This window comes from Plasmodium brasilianum, chromosome 14 (assembly GCF_023973825.1).
Source record: "Plasmodium brasilianum strain Bolivian I chromosome 14, whole genome shotgun sequence".
Classification (NCBI taxonomy): domain Eukaryota; phylum Apicomplexa; class Aconoidasida; order Haemosporida; family Plasmodiidae; genus Plasmodium; species Plasmodium brasilianum.
The window spans coordinates 2,804,561-2,820,463 of NC_090127.1; the positions used below are offsets into that span (position 1 = coordinate 2,804,561).

At 25.6% G+C, this 15,903-nt stretch overlaps 5 protein-coding genes across 5 annotated transcripts; 4 read left to right on the forward strand and 1 right to left on the reverse strand.

Moving 5' to 3' along the window:
• Positions 1–1,411: 1,411 nt before the first annotated feature.
• MKS88_005800 (queuine tRNA-ribosyltransferase) lies at positions 1,412–4,238 on the forward strand (the record flags this gene model as incomplete). The annotated part of the gene is made up of 2 exons (XM_067219095.1): positions 1,412–1,611; positions 2,351–4,238. The coding sequence occupies 2 exons, from the start codon at positions 1,412–1,414 to the stop codon at positions 4,236–4,238; spliced, it is 2,088 nt and encodes a 695-aa protein (XP_067071005.1).
• A 653-nt stretch (positions 4,239–4,891) lies between these two features.
• MKS88_005801 (uncharacterized protein) lies at positions 4,892–6,203 on the reverse strand (the record flags this gene model as incomplete). Its single annotated transcript, XM_067219096.1, has 6 exons — positions 4,892–5,001; positions 5,205–5,253; positions 5,348–5,441; positions 5,611–5,672; positions 5,825–5,850; positions 6,074–6,203. 6 exons carry the CDS (start codon positions 6,201–6,203, stop codon positions 4,892–4,894), a joined length of 471 nt encoding a protein of 156 aa, XP_067071006.1.
• Positions 6,204–8,146: 1,943 nt separating this feature from the next.
• On the forward strand, positions 8,147–10,518 carry MKS88_005802 (GAS8-like protein; the record flags this gene model as incomplete). Its single annotated transcript, XM_067219097.1, has 4 exons — positions 8,147–8,308; positions 8,461–8,799; positions 9,263–9,624; positions 10,032–10,518. 4 exons carry the CDS (start codon positions 8,147–8,149, stop codon positions 10,516–10,518), a joined length of 1,350 nt encoding a protein of 449 aa, XP_067071007.1.
• A 979-nt stretch (positions 10,519–11,497) lies between these two features.
• MKS88_005803 (uncharacterized protein) lies at positions 11,498–12,646 on the forward strand (the record flags this gene model as incomplete). Its single annotated transcript, XM_067219098.1, has 1 exon — positions 11,498–12,646. One exon carries the CDS (start codon positions 11,498–11,500, stop codon positions 12,644–12,646), a length of 1,149 nt encoding a protein of 382 aa, XP_067071008.1.
• Positions 12,647–13,608: 962 nt separating this feature from the next.
• Positions 13,609–15,497, forward strand: MKS88_005804 (protein farnesyltransferase subunit alpha; the record flags this gene model as incomplete). The annotated part of the gene is made up of 2 exons (XM_067219099.1): positions 13,609–15,225; positions 15,420–15,497. 2 exons carry the CDS (start codon positions 13,609–13,611, stop codon positions 15,495–15,497), a joined length of 1,695 nt encoding a protein of 564 aa, XP_067071009.1.
• Between the last annotated feature and the right edge of the window lie 406 nt (positions 15,498–15,903).

Sequence of the window (15,903 nt, forward strand, 5' to 3'; positions counted from 1 at the left end):
CAATAAAAAAAAAAAAAGAAAAAAGGAAAAAAAAAATGAACACATGGAAAGGAATGTTTTAAATCGTGCGTTTTCCAGTTATTATAAACAGATAGCTGTATTCATTTGCATATATACCATATGTACGTATATATATATATATATATATATATATATCTATATATTTGCATGGGTGTATTTTAATGTAGCTATGTAATGAACAGTACAAACAAAAGGGTGCTAAGTACAAAAATTAAAAACATATAAATTGGTGTATGATAATAAGCAACATTTTTGCTTAATCAAATATGAAAAAGAAAAAAAAAAAAATAACGATATAAATCAAAAAAAACGAAATAAATCGAAAAAAATGAAATAAATCGAAAAAAATAAAAGAAAACAAAAAAAAAAAAAAAATGGAAAGAAACGGAAGAATAGAAATAAATAAAGTTCTTTTAGTTTTATAGTATATTCTTTTATCTTTTTAGTGTATTCATTTAGCTTTATAGAATATTCATTTAGCTTTATACTATATTGATTTAGCTTTATACTATATTCTCTTAGCTTTGTAGAATATTCTTTTAACTTTATAGTATATTGATTTAGCTTTTGTACTGTGAAACATTTTACCAATTCATAATGTTCCACCTAAACTGAATTTTATGTACAGGTAAATCTTTAATTCACAAAATACAATTTATTATGATATACATGTGAAGAAGTAATTATAAAAAAAAAAGAAAAAACGTTATATATTATTTTTGAAAAAAATATAAATTGTCTGGTAGAATTATATATATATATATATATAAATGTATAGTAGGTAAAAGTATATTTAATGCTCCAAAAATAAAAAAAATAATTTTTACATCAGTACGCACTTAATATATGTACATTTGATATACGCACGTACGATATACATATATTTGTATACCAACTGATTATGGATAAAAATACTTATGTGTAAACGTATTTTTATGAATATTATTATTACATATTTTATTAGTTGATCGCTTATGTGTTATCGCTTTAATCCTCAAATTTGTTGCACAGACCACATTTAGCATGTGATGAAAATAAAATTAGTAAGGAAAACAAAAAAAAAAAAAAAATTTCCATTAAAATTATTTTCCTTTTTGTTGTATATTTTTACGTAATGCTTACGTAATTTTTACATAATTTTTACCTAATTTTTACATAATTTTTACATAATTTTTACCTAATTTTTACCTAATTTTTACATAATTTTTACCTAATTTTTACATAATTTTTACATAATTTTTACATAATTTTTATATAATTTGAATGTAATTTTTATATAACTTATATTTTCTTCCATTTTTGTTACAATTTAAGAATTATTTCAAAAAAAAACAATACGAGTGAATGTACTTCCATATATACGTATATGCATGTGCGTACATATTGAATAATGTTAAGTAAGACCAAGCTAACAGATAGAAAAGACGCGGACTTAGTCGAAAAGTTGAACTACAAGAACATAAATGATGTAAGTATACATGAGCTAAACTGCCTTAAAAATAATCGACAAGTTTATCTAAAAAGAGGAAGTATGTTTTTTTTAAGTACAAAAGAAGAGGCACTAACAGTTCTGAAAAACAAAAATCATAAGTAAGACATAGGGTCAATAGCTCATATTATTTTAAATGGGTCATCTTTAATGTTAATGCTAATGTGAATGTAGAGGGATTGTAACAGTAGCGTAAATAGCACCCATATATGCATGTATGCCCATATGCACGCATACACATACACACATACATACATACACACATACACACATACACACATACACACATACACACATACACACATACACACATACACACATACACACATACACACATACACACATACACACATACACACATACACACATATATGTTATATGTATTCCTTCGTAATATAATTATAATCACGTTTATTTTAAAAAAAAAATTTAACAAAAACGAAAGAGAATATTTTCCTCAAATAGGTTTAACATAATTAAGCAGCTCATAGCCATTTTGTTTGTGTAATATATACGATATATATTTTAAAGGAGAAAAGGAAAAGGGGCTGGCGTCAGAGGGAATAAAAAAAAAAAAAAAAAAAAAAAATTATTTTCGTTACATTTAGCGTTCTTACAGTTTTAACAAATAACAAGCATAAATATATGTGCATTATTACACTCCATCGATAAAGCTTATATACATACATATACATCTATATGTGTACGTGTTTGCGTATGTACGAATGTACGCATGATGCTACTTAGAGTGTAGAGCTAAGATTGAGTGCTTTATATGAATCGGTTGATATGCCCTCTTTTTGTTGTGTACACACTTGTTAAATCGTTTTTTATTTTAAGTGTTGACAATAGAATTATAAAGAATGAAACGATAATAAAGGGAGCGGACATAAGAGTACTTGAAAAAAGAATCTATTTTAATAAAGATGTAGTACTAAAGGGGGTGAACAAAAGAAGGGAAAATTGCGCATTTGTAAAAAATGTTCTAACCCAAAAAAAAAAGGGAGAAAGACAGAATTATTTCAAATATGATGTAACAAATTATATAAAGGAAATAAAAAGAAATTATTATAATAATACAACTGTTAGTGTTAGAAAGAATTACAATGTTCTGAAGGAATCAAGTTTTGATAGCCACTGTTTTACATATCCAGGATTTGATTTCACTATCTTGAAGGAAAACAAAAGGGATCATCATCATAACGATAATATTAATAATAGTGATAATATTAATGATTATTATTATTATAATAATAACAGAAGCAGAGTTGGAGTAATAAAGACGCCAAGAGGTAATATAGAAACCCCAAATTTTCTGTTCTGCGCTACCAAGGCTTGTATGAAATCAACACCAATAAATTTTATAAAAAATTGCAAAACGCAAGTTATACTGTCAAATACATTTCATTTATTAGTTCATCCAAAGCCACATGTAATTTTTAGGTTAGGAGGCTTACATAAATTTATGAATTGGCAAGGTCCAATTCTGACTGATTCGGGGGGTTATCAACTGTTTAGTATGACTTTCGGATCAGTGTCTGATGAGATTAAGAGGAAATCTGGACACGGTTTTGATTTAAAAGAGAGAGGTGTAGAAAGAAAGGGAAAGATAAATGATGAATTTGGGAAGACCGTAGAGGTAAAGAAAGCAGTAGGGGTAGTAAGGGCAGAAAGGGTGTTGCAAAAAGAACGGATGACAGAAATAGAAAATGCAGGAAGGTGGAACAGAAATGATTACACTGTAAAATGTACAAGGGAAAAAGAAGCTACTAGAAGCAATAATAGAGTATGTCAAAAGAATGAAATTATTTTAAAAATTAACGAAAGAGGAGCATTGTATAAATCATACTACGATGGTTCGGTTGAATTGTTATCTCCGGAAACGTCTATTCAGTCGCAGTATATGTTAGGTAGCGATTTAGTAGTAGTATTAGATGAATGTACACCCTACCATGTGAATAGAGAATACACGGAGCGATCAATGCATAGGTCACATAGATGGTATATCAGATGTTTAATGGAATTTTACAGGGCTAATAATATGATAAATTACCATAACTATTTAAATGATATATATAATGAAAAATATAAAACAAATGAAAAATGGAATGTAAGAGTAAAGAATAAGCAAGCTTTATATGGAATAATACAAGGAGGGATATATACAGAATTACGAAAGAAGAGTTGTGATTTTGTTTGTAGTTTACCTTTTTTTGGGTTATGTATAGGAGGATGTTTAGGTAATAATAAAGAAATGATGTATAGTGTTATTAATAAAACTATGAATTTTATAAATGTAAAGAAACCAATTCATTTATTAGGAATAGGACAAATAAAAGATATATTTTTTGGAGTAAAACAAGGAATAGATACGTTTGATTGTGTAATCCCATCGAGATTAGCTAGACATGGTTACTTCTTGTGCAAAGTAAAAAATATTAAAGAAATTGAAAAAAAACTTAGCAGAATAATTAAAAACGAATATATAAAAATCAAGTTAAGTATATTTAAGCTGGACTCTAGTCCATTGGAAAGTGATTGTCAATGTTATACTTGCTTAAACTATTCAAGAGCATATTTATATCATCTCTTTAAAATTCAGGACAATTTATTAGGTACACTATTAACAATACATAACGTGTATTACATGAACCAGTTAATGTATGAAATTAGAGCGGCCTTATGGGAGGATAACCTGGATGAGATTGAGAAGCGGTGGGTGCGATAGGGAAATGCACGAATTGGAGATGGGAACTGACAAACGTCCATTGTTATGTAATACATGACAAGTGGTACAAGTAAAATGGTACATGTCAAGTGGTACACACCAAAGGAAGAATAGTAATGAGGAGATGAAAAAGAGTATATGTCTTCTCATATTGCTGTGCGATATATTTCATATTATATATACAAGCTCTTTCTGAAGCACGTGACTACATGTACTGCTACAAAAATGCCAAATTTTTTTTTTTTTTTTTCCAACCCTTAAATGCAAATTCTTATGCATTGTTTGAGCAAATTAAAAAACATTTACAAAATTTGTAATATTTCTGCTTCATCAAAAAGAACACAATTTTTTTTTTAAAAATGGCATAAGAAGATATAGAAAAATCATGATTGCAAAACAATTTAATGAAGCAATGCAAATGTATGCATATATGCACATATAAATATACATACACGTAAATAAATAAATAAATAAATAAATAAATAAATAAATATATATATATATATATATATATATAAAAGAACAATTTAACTCATCAAATTATCACATGGAAAAATATTACAATACGGATTAAATTACATTTTGACAGTTTTAAAATAGTAAGAATGTACTAAACGAAAAAAAAATAATATTTTTTTTTTTTTTTTTTTTTTTTACACTTCAGTATAATTCGAATCCTTTGTTGTCTTTCCTTTGCCAAAAAATTTTTTTTTAATACCCCATTTTTTATTATTTTCATCGTCTTTTTTATTAGCCTTAGGATCTATAAATGGAAAAACAAAAAGAAATTTTGAAGTAAATTGTGTTTAGACTACGTGTACAAACAGGCGTTACTATATATGAACACTGCATAATACATATGTGACAGACACGCGCATACATATAAATATATATACATACATGCATATTATATATGGATGTATGTATTTATATATGAAAAATTTCTGATAAGCATTAAAGTGTTACTTAAACTGTCCAGGAGCGAATTGTGCATTCTTACACCATCGTATATATTCTGTTAGTTTAAAAAAAAAAAAGAAAAAAATCTCAAATTTAAAAACTGCATTTATTTTGATTCTTCATTTTTTCATCAGTAACAATAATATTACTTGTGTAGCTATCCAACAGAAGGCAGTACTAACCCATGTTAACAGGGAATAAATGATAACAAAAATGAGGTCCAACTTAGCATATGTAAATATCCTACATTAATTCAAAAAAAATATTATAAAATTATGAACATATTCTACCAAGCAAGAACTATTAAATATCCACCATAATTTATGAAGTATAAAGGGAAACACATAACAACAGCATAAAAATAAAATGTGTATATTCAAAAAATTCCAGTATTCCATAATGGAAAGCGTACCCCTCAAAAATTATATAAAAGGAAATAATGCTAGAAACCAGGAGCATCCAATTATAAAACCTCTGAAAATTAAAATATGTAAAAATGAATTCACTTGTACAATGATAACATACATGCATGCACACAAACACACACATATATGTATATGTACATATATATACATGTACAAATACAATTATGCACATATTTTTCCTTCTTTCCATTTTCGCATTACCAACAACGAAGGTACATAGGATTTACCTGAATGTGCAAAAAAAAAAAAAAATAAATAAAAATAAAAATAAGAAAATACGAAAATATGAAAATATAAAAAAATAAAATAATTACACAGATGTTCGTTTTAATATTTAAACTTTTAATTTTTTTGATCTGGATTAGGAATATGCGTGTCCTCTATGCAAGCAAATACTAATATTATATAATTACATTTTACTGATCTACATTTTGCTGCTCTACATTTTACTGCTCTGCATTTTACTGCTCTGCATTTTACTGCTCTGCATTTTACTGCTCTGCATTTTACTGCTCTGCATTTTACTGCTCTCCATTTTACTGCTCTGCATTTTACTGCTCTGCATTTTACTGCTCTGCATTTTATTGCTCTACATTTTACTGCTCTACATTTTACTGCTCTACATTTTATTTTATTTTCATTTTTTCAAACCTTACCGATAAATGTAAACACAGGGAAAACGCAAAAATAAAGATTCGTAAAAAGTAACCAACTACGAAAAATAAAATTAAAAATTTGAAAAGTGCAAAAAAACAAATACTAGAAAGGGAGTGATATAAAATATAATAAACACTAAATAACATATCAAAAATAAATGATTCATTATATAAAGATAAGAGTAGTGGGCTTTTAGTTATACCCATAAGGTGATAATGAACTGGTAAAGAAACTATAAATAAATAATATTAAAACAAATAAATTATAAAACGTCAGGAAAAATATGTATTTCCTGCAAAGGATTTTTGTTTTTTCATCAGGCTGATAGCGTTCTAGCTTATCGCGAATACGATCCATTTTCTTTATCTTAAATGTTTTACTGTATTATTGTATAAATGTATAATTGTAATATTGTATTACTGTTTTATTGTATTATTGTATAAATGTATAAATGTATTATTGTATTTTTATATTATATGCGTATAAGTATATATATATATATATGTATTTTATCGTATGTATATAAAGCAATTTTATAATTTTCAAAATTTTTTAAAAGTTATACAAAAAAATGTTAAAATAACAATTAGCCTCCATTTTTACTTAAGGCATAAAAGGATTATACTTTCATATTATTAAAAAAAAAAAAAGTAAAAATTAATTAAAAGAAGCAAAAAAATTATTTATACATAATTATTAAAATCTAAATTAATTAAAATAAAAATAATATTTGCAACTGTATTTTAATATATTAATTTTTTTTTACTGTTTATTCTTCTATAACAATATATATATAAATGAAAAAAATAAGGTTTACCCAGAATCAATTTATACATGTACGAAGTAATGAGCATATATAATAATGTATAGCATGTATATATTATATATACATACAAATATACATGCAAACACATGTAAAAATATATGTAAAAAAATACGTACAAAACATTTACGTATAAACATCTATGTACAAAAACACTCATACGTGTACCGATTTTATGGCACGTATTCTTAGTATTTATTTTTGTGTATTTCTAAATTTAGAGCACATTAATTTAAGGAAATTTCATTAAAAAAATTTGTCAATAAATAAATTTTTATAAATCACTAAAATCTTAAATATTATGGATTATATTTTTATACATATACGAATATTAAAAACTACAAAAATTTAAACTAACACCAGTAATTTTCTAACGATTTAAAAAAAAAAAAATTTCTTTTTTTTTCATTTTTTTATAATTTTTTTACATTTTTTTCTACTTTTATTCCCATTTTGTTATACATTTCTTTTACATTTTTTATAATTTATTTTTTTATACTTTTTTTTTTTACCTTTTTTATATTCTTTTTTATTTTATTATTTTTTTATTTTTTCCAGTTAGACATATTTTGTGTGCGCCTAATAATTTATAGTTTTAAAATGCATTCTGTGCTAAAATATTTTATATGCGTTTGGCAATAATATATTATCCTATTTTCAACAGGGAATTTATAAAAATAAAATTAACATATATATATTTATGCATATAGTATATATATAATATAACTACAAAGATGAAAAAAGAAAATCGTAATATATATTTACGAATTACTTTTACTATGAATGTCCTTTTTTGAGTGAACACATTAATAATAAACGTTTATTGTATTGAATGAAAGATATGAGTAATAGTAAATAAATTTAAATCGTAATAGGACAAGTGGAAATAAACAGCTGTAGGTCAATTAGCATTTAAGCAATAATATACAGTATAGTAGCTAACAACAACAAGCACTATAAGATGCAGTAACAAATAAAGAAAATCTTGTAAATTAAATAAACCGCATAATAAAAATTTAGTTTAAAAATAAAATTTTTAATTAATGAATAAAAATAAGTTAAAAAATAAAAAAAAAAAAGTCGTCAAAGATAAAGATAGTAAATTAAAGAAGTTATCAAATGAGGAAATAGAAAATTTAATTAAAATCAAAAAAGAAGAATTAATTAGAACAGTTCAAAAGAAGAACCTGTTAGAAAAAAGACTAGTTAGCAGAAAAACAAAAAGATGAAAAAAAAAAAAAAATAAAAAAAGGCAGAATGAATAAGGAAAAATGAAAAACGAAAAACGTATGAATATGCAAGAATATATTTGGAATAAAATTCTGAACAGTGCATGTTGCTTTTTTTATTTTTAAAGGACGAAAAAAGTAGAGAGTATGAATGTTTTAAAAAAGAATACAATGAAGTAAAAAGTAAAATCGATTTAATTAACGAAGGTTGTGAAAAATATGATGAAGCAGCAAAGGAGGAAACACAAATTATAAAAAACAAATCGGTTTTTTATAATTTTCAAAATACAGAAGAATTGAAAAAGTTAGAGAAAGAAAAAGAAGATCTTAAAATATTAATTGATCAGAAACATGAAGAGACTATGAATAATATACTGAATAACATAGAAGAAGAGAGAATTAATTTAGATAAAGTAAAAAATACAAATTTTGATGGAATAAGTGAATTGAATGCCGCCTTCAGTTTGGTAAAAATATTATAAATTTTTGCCTACTAATATGTATATATGAATACATTCTAACAAAATGTGTTAATACAAGTCAACGTATTTGTGCAATAGGGTAAACCTACCCAAGAGTAATGTATATGTGTGCATATGTGTATTGAGAATATTTTTAATTTCTTTTTTTTTCCTGTGTGTGTGTGCAAGTTATGAAATAAAAAGGGTGCAAAAATATGTATTTTTATATTATTATAATGTATTGTATTTTATTATATTTTATTTTTGTTTGTTTTCCTTAAATTGGATAGTTCCATTTAATTGCAATTCTAATGTACTATGCGTCACTGTGTTTATATTTTGTTGTTTTTTATTAAACAGTAAATATATTCAAAAAAAAAAAAAAAAAAAAAATGATAAAAAATAGTAAGATAACAAAATTACGGTATATGTATATATGTGTATACACTACCTAATTAAACCATTGCAGAAAATAAAAAACATAGAGGAACTATTCATAAAATATATAGAAGATTATGAACATGACAAGAAGGATGAAATGGAAGAAATGATAGAGAATTATAATATTATGGAAAGGAATGAAATAATTTATTTAAGAAATATGTATAATGATCACATTAAAAATATTAATGAAATTCATATGAATGTTCTCCAGAGTTATAAAAAATATTATATTGACCAAATTAAAGAAAATATTAAAAGAATAAAGTTATTAAAAAAAAATTTACATGAGCTAGAATTGAATGATAAGGATATTAAAAATGACTTGAACTTCCACAGCAGCGAAAACGGGAATATGGCAGAAAGTATTAACTACCTGGAAGTAAAAAGGTACCTATAAGAGTAAAAGAGGATAACTGGGTTGAACTGGGTCCACAAGGGAAACATAAATGCGCATACATGTACATATATATATGTATATATGTGTGTATATATGTATATATGTGTGTATATATGTATATATGTGTGTATATATGTGTATATGGGTATATATATGTATATATGTGTGTATATATTTGTATATGTGTGTATATATGTGTATATGGGTATATATATGTATATATGTGTGTATATATTTGTATATGTGTGTATATATGTATATATGGGTATATATATGTATATATGTGTGTATATATTTGTATATGTGTGTATATATGTATATATGTAAGTGTACATATGTAGATATGTATATATGCACATGAATACATACACATTATTACGCGTTGCGCACCTTTTAGGGAAAGCTTTAACAAGGACTTAAAATTTTACTCAAAGGATTTTGTTATATATAAGAACTTAGAACTTATATATAATGAGAGCGAGGCATACATAAAAAATTTAAAAGTTTTTTCTCAGAATTCGAAGGAAAAAATAAAGGAAGTAGAAAAATTATTTAAAATATTGTCAGAAGAACAAGATATAAATTTTGATGGATATTTTGAAAATATTAAAAATAAGAATATACTACTAAGAAAAGAAATAGAAAATGTTGATATTAATTTGGATGAAATAAAGAAAGAGTTAACAAGATATATAAATAACAACAAAATAAAGGAAGAAGATGTACAAAGGGTTAGAAGGGGTATTAACTTCTGTTTACACACGTATAACAACGAATTTAATAATTTATTGTTTGCCGAAAGGAAAATAAAAAAAAAAATAAAAGACAGTGTAAGTATTTATGAGAAAAAGCTAAAGGATATAAATGTAAAGAAAAGCACGTGAAAATGGAAAATTGAAAAATTAGTAACGAATGTTTGCATGTGGAAAAAAAGAAAAAAAAGAAGGCTACCAATTTTATTGCAAAGTGAGGGCAAGAAGTCAGTGCCATAGATTTTTTATAATTCGAGAAAAAAGGAAAAAAAAAAAATGAAAAATAGCTGTCGTAACAGTACACTACATACGCAAAAAAGAATTAGTGCATATCGACTTAATTTTTGTTGAAAAAGTGTAAAAAATGCAAAGAGAATTATTAACGGATAAATCGTATGAATAAAATGTAACTCAAAATAAAACTAAAATAAATGTGCAGTGAAAAGGTGATAACTGGAAATATTAAGTTTATACGTACGTATCACATACATATTCATACAAGTTCATGAAAATGGCATAGCACCAGAGCTGTAACATAATGCTAAATGTAAAATAAAAAAATAGTGTTGAAGTTGATAAGCTTTTAATTTTATCTGTTCGAGTAAATAATTTTTTTTTTTTTTTTTTTAATGCGTGCATTATATTTTAAGCTGTTGTGAATTGCAATTGACGGATAACTTATGAGTTTTAAGAAGCTGCCCATTGAATAATCTTTCTTTTTTTCTTTTTTTTCTATTTTCTTTTACATTTTCCCCTTCTCCTTTTCCCTTTTTTTCTATATTCTTTTTTAATTTTTCATTTTTCATTTTTCTTTTTTTTCCCATTTTTGCTCCGCTAAATTTTAAGTATTCTCGTGCTAAATGCGAAGGAATATAAAATGTATACAATGTAAACAGTTACACGTATATATATGTATGTATATTTATATGCATATATAAATGTGTGTCACAATGATCATTCAAAAAAAAGAAAAACACTGATTGAGACCATTTGCATTCAATATTTTAAGGTATTACTATTACTCACCCATTCAAGAATTACCCTTTTGTTCTTGGTAAAATACTCTTCTTTTTTTTTTTTTTTTTTTGTTTTCTTACTCGTTTTGTTTTAAATGAGTAAGCCTAAGGTGTTATTGAGTCAAATAAAAAATAATATAACGGATATTAGAAGCTGGAATTTGAAAGGAATTGAATCATGTAAAAAAAAAATTTTCGGCTATATTGAAAAACTACCAGGTGAGAATAATTGGGTAAAACCACTTATTGGAAAAAGTATGCAAAATTATTATTTCCCTTCTAAATATTTACATTTAGATTTTAATTTAAAAGAATATTTAAGAATGCAAACGGTTCGTTTTAAAAAAAAAGAGATTGATGACAGTTTAATAGATTTACAAAAAGCTATTAACATAATTATTGAAAATAAGGAGGTGGTTGATAATTTTTTATCAAAGTTATCTAAGGAACTGTATTTTGAAAATCAAAGTTTGAGGGATTTCTATTCCTTATATTTAACTATATTTCCTTTTGAAAAAGATACGAATAATTTATCATATGATGATTTAAAAGATTTAAATATAGAATATGGAAAGTTTAGATGGTTCCACTTCAATACATATGATAATCACTTACGTAATTCAGATGGTTTAAATAAAGGTCTTTCCATTTATGAGAATTGTAAGGAAAATATTTCAAATGCGTTAGACGAAAGGGAAAATCATAAAATACCACTTAAAGAGGACCAAAAAAAGCAGTTTCTTAAAAATGTGCATATAGAAACACAAATAATGAAGAATAAGGGTAATTATAAAAAAATAATTTTTACAAAAACTAGAAATATTATGCCGTTCAAAAAAATCATTTGTAAAGAACAAAGAGGACTTGATAATTTGTTGACCTCTCAAAATGATATCACTGATAAAATTTATTACCTAGACTGTAATGTAAATATTGGTTTAGATGAAAAAACTGAAAAAACTAAAAAAGATATTGAACAACAGGAAGAGTCCAAAAGTCATTTTTATAATTTAATTAATGAAAATGAATGTTTAAGAAAAACCTTTTCCATAAGAAATAGATTTATTGATCCGTTATACTTGAGAAGAAGATATTCTTATATTCATAAATTAACAAAAAAGAAAATAAAAAAAGAAAAGCATAAAACGTATAGAAAACATTTTATACAACACGCCGACGAAAAAAAAATATGGCCCGACAATAAGGGATTGTTGAACAAGATGTACCCAAATCCGTACTCATGAAACTGCATTCCCATTTTTTCCACACATATGTAAAGAAGTAGAGATTAAAAATGAAGCAGCAAAAATTGGGCGGAAAAAATGAAGAGGAAAAAATGAAGCGGAAAAAGTGAAGCGGAAAAAGTGAAGCGGAAAAAATGAAGCGGAAAAAATGAAGCGGAAAAAATGAAGCGGAAAAAGTGAAGCGGAAAAAATGAAGCGGAAAAAGTTAAGCGGAAAAAGTTAAGCGGAAAAAGTTAAGCGGAAAAAATGAAGCGGAAAAAATGAAGCGGAAAAAATGAAGCCGTAAAAATTAATAACAATTAAGAATTAAAATTTTTATCATATGCATACATTTTTTAGTTACTCATGTTCATTTAATGCAGAACGCAGTGATGCCAATTTTTTTTTTTTTTTTTTTTTTTTTTTTTATCATAAAAAAGCAATTATTTTCATGCACTAGCTGCATTTTCAGCTTATAACTTCGATACTTCGCGCTTGTACAACATTCACCATAATTCTCATGTTATTGGTTTATTTATCTTATATATATATATATATATATGTATGTTTTATTTTCTTATCGTGCATATTTATTTTAACCTAGTACCTATTTTTCTTATTTCAAAAAATTATGCAAGAGTGGGTAATTATACTGCTGTATAATAAGGTAAACTTTGAGGGTGAAGCCACTGCGCCAATATGTTTTTGAAGAGCAAAAAAAGGGCATATATATATTTATATATATGTATATATATATGTATATATATATGTATATGTATATATATATGTATATATATATGTATATGTATATATATATGTATGTATGCTCCGTATTTCCCATACAAGCATATATAAGTACATGAGTATGTTCATATGCAGATATACGTGTAGATACGAATGTAAACGTGCGCTCGAACTCCCAAGGGGGGAACTAACCGTTGTTGAAAAAAAAAAAAAAAAAAAAAAAAGTGTAATGAGAACAAATGGATAGGCAAAATCTGAATGTGTATGCTAGAGAGTTTAATCTTAACTACCCTGAAACCTTAGATGGGTTAAATTTTCACGTCCTGAACAATCCTCTATTTAATTTAATATCGAAGAAAAAATTTATTATTGATGTGACTGACTTGGAAAGGGAGCAAAGTAAGTGTAAGTTGGAATCAGTAGATGGGGATGAAGCTGAGGAAGAGGAAGAAGAAGAGCATATAAAAGATAAAGGGAAAATCAATTTACTGAACACGTATTATACAGACAATGAAATTTTACTCTACTCTTTGTTAGGTTCATTAATAGAGGATAAAGTCTACTCGTTCGAGGGGTACATAGTATCAACCTTTGTAATAAAAATCAATTCCTCTTACTACAGTGCATGGATTTATAGAAGGAAATGCTTAAAAAAGTTAAACTTAAATTTTATAAATGATTTAAAATTTACAAAATTTATCATAAGTGATAATATTAAAAGTTTTCAAAGCTGGTTCCATAGAAGGTGGCTTGTAGAATATATATATAAACTCAACATGAAAAAAGTACGAGTGAAACAGAAGGGAGAGGATAATAGTGTAACGAGTCAGAGAAATAAGGAAAAAGAGGATGAAATAATAAAAACGGGAACCGCTGAGACGGGGGAATGGGGTCACATGGATGTTACAAGTAACACCTATTTTGATGACGACTCCAAATTTATAAGCAACGATGAGGAGGAAAGCAATATATCATCAACTGCTACTCCATTTGAAGATGCCTCAAGTGATGACGGGTTTATAAGTAACTGTGAACATAGCGAGTTTGAAATAAAAAGAGAAGACGTTAATTTATATGATGATTTACAAAACATAATAGAGAATAGTACGTTTTTTAAAAATGCACTAGAACCAAATGAAGAAATAAATATAAATGAGTTTTTATATGAAGAAATTTTATATAATAATTGTGATATATTTATTGATACAAAAAATTATAATTCATGGGCTCATAAGACATGGTTAATTGATAAATTTTCCATTTTAAAAAATGAATACCTCTGTGAAAAATATAATATATTATTACATGAATTTAATTATATCAACTATTTTTTAAAATGTGATATATATAACAATTCTGTGTGGGTATACAGACATTTTATATTTTATAAATTAAAATATATGAATAAAATAGATATGCTTGAACGGGAAATTATGTTTTGCTTACATTATGCGAAACAGTTTTCTGATAATGAAGCACTATTTAATTATTTTATTCATATCGTTTTTAAATATATTGATTTGTATAGAAAAAAAAAAAGAAAAGATAAAGATAAGGAAAAAGATAAAGATAAAGATAAGGAAAAAGATAAAGATAAAGATAAAGAAAAAGATAAAGAAAAAGATAAAGATAAAGAAAAAGATAAAGATAAAGAAAAAGATAAAGAAAAAGATAAAGAAAAAGATAAAGAAAAAGATAAAGATAAAAACAAAGAATATACGAAAGATATTTTTCAAATATCAATTATTAATAATCTCAAAAATGAGTTAACAAAATTGAAAGCCAAGTCAAAATTTTTGTTAATTTTCTTGTCACAACTTTATGCGTACAACGGATCGTACTACGATGAATCTCAGGTATAAATAAAACGCACCCTATGAGAAGCACATATTTGTGGAAAGCCTACTCGACAGAGGGATGTAATACATGCATATGTATGTGTACGTACGTATGTATGTATGCAAGTGTATGTGCCATATGTATACATATATATATTATACATATACATGCACATATACACATTTGTGATGCATCTTTTTTTTATATGCAGTGCTATAGGTACCTCGAAAGGAATGACGATTTCAACAATGACGTGTGGAAATGTAAAATTGAATATGTTGGAGATTAGGATATGAAAAAGGGTGCGATTCATAAATGCACTGCCATCCGTTTGTGAAATACATGTATACATACGCATATACATACATACATACATACATACATACATACATACATACATACATACATACATACATACATACATACATACATACATACATACATACATACATACATACATACATACATACATACATACATACAAACATACATACATACATACATACATACATACATACATACATACATACATACATACATACATACATACATACATACATACATACATACATACATACATACATACATACATACATACATACATACATACATATAAACATACGTACATACATATACATATGTGCATATATATACCACACGTTTTTATCTACGAATACATACCTGTGCATATTTCC